The sequence below is a fragment of the Apteryx rowi genome, unplaced genomic scaffold, assembly GCF_003343035.1.
Source record: "Apteryx rowi isolate R43461 unplaced genomic scaffold, aptRow1 scaffold_1166, whole genome shotgun sequence".
NCBI lineage: Eukaryota > Metazoa > Chordata > Aves > Apterygiformes > Apterygidae > Apteryx > Apteryx rowi.
In genome coordinates this window covers 1,393-7,304 of record NW_020447382.1, presented here as the reverse complement: position 1 = coordinate 7,304, position 5,912 = coordinate 1,393, and the positions used below count along the sequence as shown (strand labels likewise).

General features: G+C 33.9%; 1 protein-coding gene across 2 annotated transcripts in view; it reads left to right on the top strand.

Moving 5' to 3' along the window:
* LOC112973472 (dynein heavy chain 5, axonemal-like) overlaps positions 1–5,215 on the top strand; it is a 37,136-nt gene extending 31,921 nt beyond the window's left edge. For both annotated transcript variants that reach the window (XM_026081402.1, XM_026081411.1), the window contains 5 exons: positions 2,488–2,695; positions 3,573–3,660; positions 3,777–3,900; positions 4,007–4,170; positions 5,020–5,215. In XM_026081402.1, the coding sequence (XP_025937187.1) occupies positions 2,488–2,695; positions 3,573–3,660; positions 3,777–3,900; positions 4,007–4,170; positions 5,020–5,205 (770 nt within the window). In that variant the 3' untranslated portion in view covers positions 5,206–5,215. The remainder of the gene's footprint in view (positions 1–2,487; positions 2,696–3,572; positions 3,661–3,776; positions 3,901–4,006; positions 4,171–5,019) is intronic.
* The last annotated feature ends 697 nt before the right edge of the window (positions 5,216–5,912 follow it).

The following is a 5,912-nucleotide window of genomic DNA, read 5'->3' as shown; positions in this document are numbered from 1 at the left end:
GGATTTGGTTCTCAACTGAGGCATTATAAATTCAGTTCTATTGAGAGTTCAGTGAAATCGTTTATTTAATTTACAGTTGTGTAAATGAGTAAATGGCTTGTCATCTTTGACTGCTATCCATATTGCCTCTAGAGCCTTGCCTTTCCTAGCTTTCTTGCAAACGTCAATGAATATCATATTATCATATCATTGTATCGTATTATTAGATCTTGTGTTGCAGTTCCTTTTTGAATTGTATGCATTTCATTTACTAAGCTTAAGATATCACATCATGCTTTTAAAAGTAGAGGAACAAATCACACATCTTTACTTTATTTTCCCCTCTCAGTCTCTCTCTGATCTTTTTCCAAGTGACCACATAATGAAAAAATAACTTTTCCTATACCTGCAATTATGATTTTATTTCTCTGTGAAAAATGTTGTTGTGGGCTGACTTCTTCACTTAAAGGAAATAATTACAACCTGACTAGTACAAGAATGTAGACAAGAGAACTGATGTTATACTACTGTCTCTTATTTTTTCTAAAGAAAAATCTCCGTAACTTTATGCTGAACATCCTACAAGAGAGGTGTCTAAATTCAAAGTTGAAAAGATGATATATACAGTGTTTGGAGATTTCTGCCCAACTACTATATTTTTTCGAAGAAAGCTTTTTTTTTAATCCACAATTATGCCTAAGCATTTTCCACACAGCCAAAAAGATACAAACCTACCGTACTACAAATCTATTAATTAAAACATAAAGTTCATTAACTGTTACTAAAGTGTCTTTGAAATGGGCGTATATAAAACCATCAGGAAGACTTTTGTGTTGCAGTTCTGTGAGAAACCAATAGGTTATGCTTGTAAATCAGTTTTCAGTTGAGGCAGGTTAATGTTAGGCTTTTACTTTTCTTCAAAATGTAAAGCAACAAAATAAGCAGAGACAGATGCAGCCTAAGTCTCAAAGTGAAGTGGAGCACGGGTTTGTGCAACTGTTCATTTGCAACTGTGCCATGTGGCACTGGAGCCTGGGGTGCTAACCAGTGCTTAAGACAGGTCTGGCTGCCTTTTAGCCCTCACAAAACACAAATGATGGCAAGTTTTTTGTTTTATAGTTCTGTCTAAAAGTAACTTTTGTGTTTGGTTTATGTAGGTTAGTAACACATCATAAGGAAGGTCACTATTTATTCATTTAGCTAGTCTCAACACTATGTTAAGATAGTATTTGCTATATCAGTATCAAAGTGTGAATAGCTACAGCTCAGGTTTTATTGGGTCTTCGGATCACCATTTGCTTTGGTGGAAACTGGCCTTGTTTGGTAAGGTAGGGATTAAGTAGCAAGAATACCGGGGCTACTGTTTCTGCTGCTACGGCTGGAATGGACARAGGAAAGGACTGGAATCTCCCCTAGAAAGGAATGCTTCTGTTATGTGGATGCATCATATCCTTTTGAGAGTGTGCAGCATCTGGCATGTGCAGAATATGTGTTGGACATGCAAGCCATTTGTTCAGTGCATACAAAATAACTCTTACCTGCCACAGATGTTCTGAACTCACTATGCATGAGCTTAATGTCTTAAGTGCCTTATTTCCATCTCATATTTGGAAGTAGGGGAGCTCCATGCATGTCTCCCAGAATAAAATTCCAAAAACAAGGGAAAATTTAATTTTGGACTACCTAATTTATTAAAAAAAAAAAAAAAATCCAAGGAATTGGTCAGATTATTCGTCCATTTTAGTCAATAACAAAACAAGTCCCAGTCATTAACTTCCTGGTCAAAATGAATGATACTTTCCACTTAGAAGGGTCAACAGTTGCACACTGCTGTGTCTTAGATATCATAGGGATTTCTTTCCACATGGAATGAGAGAATCGGGGTGATTCAAATTATATGTCTGCTAATAACAAATACACATCTAGAAGGAGTCAGGTGATTTATTTGTTTTTCTACAATGAAAGTATTAAAGATAAAGAAAGAATTTAGCCACCCTATTCAGAGACAGTCTTTTTTTACCTAGTTTTGTAAAACATGTATCTTCTAAAGGGCTCAGTTTATCCCTATCCAGAATAAATTGGATCATATAGTTGAAAAGAAATCTGGCAGTTCAGCCAGTGTATAATCTTGGCTTGAGGAATTTTAGACATTGACTTTATAAATAGGTTACAAAGATAAAATACTGGATTTCACTGTGTATCTGTGCAGGAGGACTAAAATAATTTTGGGGTAGTTGCATTCATTCTGTTTTGCACTGTATTTTGCTGATACTTTTCATTACAATATTAATACAGAAAAGATATATTCTGAGTACTGTTGTACTATTTACTGTAAAATGGTTTCATTTAAAGACTGCAAGGTACAGCAAGCCCATCACATTTTTGGTTTCAGGCCTTAATTCCATATTTAATCATGATTAAATCCTCATATCATTGTAATACATGGAAAAAAAAAGATTTAAGAGAGCTCTTTGCATGATTTGTTTTCACTTTGTTTTCCTTTCTTAGTTATTGAGAATGCTTATGATACCCTGAGGGAGTTGGATTATACAGTCAAAGAAGCAGCTGACRCTCTGGAATGCAGAATTGAAAGAATTCTGCAGGATATGTCGAACACTGCTTTGATAACTTTGCCAGAAGATGAACCTATAGATGTACTGGCTTTCTTGGAAAGGACAGAAAAACTTACCATATCTGCTGCTGACACACTGTCTCAGTTAGGTTTATTCATTGCATAGATTTGAAGGCCATGTTTGGGAGGGATTATTTATATATTACGTTTTTATACATAGATAGTGTACTTTTAAAATTCTGTTGTAACAGTGTGCTAGTCTAAAGCAATGTCTCAGGATTGCAGGAAGAAACTCGCAAGTAGCTTAAATACAGCAGATGTAAAATTGCATCTGTATTTTCTAGCATTTCATGTTTTTCTTCTTATTATGTTATAATCAGTAGCAAGAAAAATAAAGAGGTATAAGAGTTAAAATCTCTTCCCAATGTTAAGCACTTGATTTTTAATACTAGCTAGTCAGTATAAGACTTCCCATTCTCCCAGTGCTGCAAATTGTTTGCTTTATGCTTATTTTCTAGGATATAGTGAAATAGTTGTTCAGTTCTTTTCCAGAAAGATGTCTGTGTCCACTTTGCAAAATCAGATACTTGTCTTCTATTTATTTTTTAAATTGTCTTTATTAATTATTAATTCTGATTTCATAGATTATCTGATTGTATCATCCTGATACAATCAGATTCAAATGCCTGTTTGCTATAACTGGAAAATATAATATATAATAATATATAATAATAATATAATGCTATAACTGAAAAATATATTTTTTTAATTATTATGAAATACAGTTGAATTGCATATAACAGGGTCTGACAAAGAGGTTTTTTGATATGCTACATATCTTCTTGTCTCACACTTTCTGTATGCCCAAGCAATAGGAGAAAAATGAAAAGTTTAAGGGTATTTCCCTGCACATAAGCTCTTCACATTGAGGTAGGGCAGGGGGGAGGATATGCCTGGAAAATAGCAAAGAATATTTCTTATATTTGATTCCCTGTGCATGATTGTAAGGTTGTTTTTGTAGACAAAGCCAGCAAGTGGAATGCTCTATGTATGAACTGGTAGATATTCTTAAGCACAGGCTGAAAGCAGATTTGAGAAGCACTCTGGAGGTAAGACCTCTACAATGTAAAAAGTAACTTTTTATAACCTAGTTAAATATTTGATGTTTCACTTATATGCTGGATAATACCAGTGCTTTCCTAAAGCTTTCCATTTAACTGTTTAGGATTCGTATGCCTGTGCACATCTTGACACAAAACAGAAAATACGCTGCCAAGAATGCCTGTCCTGTAGTTACTATAATCTGATGGGGCAGCTTTATCAGAAGAATACTGACTCTTTAGTGAGATGTGAGTCTTTCATTTTCAGATATGCTTAGTTTTTTAATATCATTTAAAGATTTTTCAAAGCTTATCGTGGTAAATGTAACCTCACTTAAATATTATATTTATCTAGGCATAAGGATTTCTTTAGAGTCCTTAAGACATCGCTTGCGTGTTGTTGACTCTAGATATCAGATGACCAGGACTGCAGAGCCACAAAGGGTTCCACTGTTCAAAGCTGAAATTCAACTGGCTATTCCAAATGTTGTCTTGAGACCAAGTCTTGAAGATATCCAGGTAACACAGAAATTGCATGTCTCAGTCATTCTTGGTAAAACAGTTATGAACACATTGTTTTAAAAGAAGATAGGCAAGTTTAATCTAGTAGTAAAATTAATAGCCAGGAAACTCAGGAGCTCCGGTACATAACCCTCTACTTAAATGCAAACATTTCAAAGTAAATGCAAAAATAAAAATTAATGCTATTGATATGGCCTGGTTCTCTTTAAACTCTTTCAGAATATCCAAAGACGATATGAGTTTGAAATATCATTCATAAATAGGCATTCTGCTATAGTGAGTGAGATGTAATGAAAAATTCTACCAGCCTGATGCCTTAAACTATGGAAGAATTTACACCTGTGTAGATATATGCTAATTCAGCAGAATTCTTGCATGTGTACTTAAAATCTTCTATGGGGTCTCAAATTATTCACTAAGTATCAGTTGGTTATGATGCTGACTTGTAGACTTCTCATTTGTCACTGTCAAAATCAATGGTTGAATTCTTTTTCAGATTTCATTTACAGTCTTTGTGGTGTTGTCAGTAAGAAATCAGACAACAAAGTGTGATTGTAAAATGCAACAGATAGAAAAAGTTATATAATAATTTATACAGCTGCCTCTATAGACTCCCATCACAAATTCAGACAAATTTATTTAGGCATTCTAACATGGCTGTATTTTTATTGTATTATATTTATTTATTTGTATTTGTATTTTTGGTGATCCTACTTAATGCTTATTAGAATATTTCCTGTAAATATTCGGTGGTATGATTTTTCTGTTTTGGAATTACCTGGAGAATTGATTTTTTTTTTCCTTTGTTAGGCATAATCTCTCTGTTGAATGTTTTATTGTTTTCAGAGTGCTGTAAACAAAGCAGTAAATATGATGTTAGCAGCAGCCAAAGATATTCCCCTGTGGAAATTTGCTTACTTTCATCATAAGCAGCAGCAGGTGGAGTATTTTTATTTCAATTACTTTAAAATTTCAATATTTGATTTAACATTTCTTAATTTCCTAAAAATATGTTCTGTATTAATACTTTGACTTGTAATCTGGGGGATCGTCCTGTTAAGTGAAAACTAGGTTTTAATATAATCTCTATACTAAGTAATTATTTCAAGAGTAACAATTCATTAAACTTGCTTTTTTTTTAATATTAAAGTCAAAACTAGCTTTCATAAAAATCTTTTAAAAATACTATTCAGGTATGATGATGATGGTGAGTGGAAACTAACATTATGCATGTGCACTACCAGCTGAGTATAAATTACTATCACTCTTCCTAGGCAAAAGCTATTTTAAGTGCTAATCTTCCAAGCTGTGACTGTAGCATCTGCAATGCTACAATAAATACATTACAAAGATTTTTTTTAACTGTCATAAAAATGAGCACAAAAGCCTTGTCTGAAGGCCAGACAGAAAGTCAAACTTGTTGAAATATAGAAATGTTATGTTAATATACCGCTGTTATGGTATTCAGATAGCCTTAATTCTGTCCTGTGGCAATGAAATAAACATAAAATTATCTCTGTGGGACACACAACTGTCGGTAGTCACRGAAATAAACCATCCTCTGCTACCAGATGTCGGAGTGGGGGGACGGRCCCGGAGTAACGATGAGTCTCAATATGAGTATGATCGTTCTCCTTTATTAGAGTTTACACAAAGTATATATATCGATAAGCAATACGCATGCGCTAGCAATAGTTACATGATTGGTTACAGTTTCTGTCCACACGCATAAAGCGGAT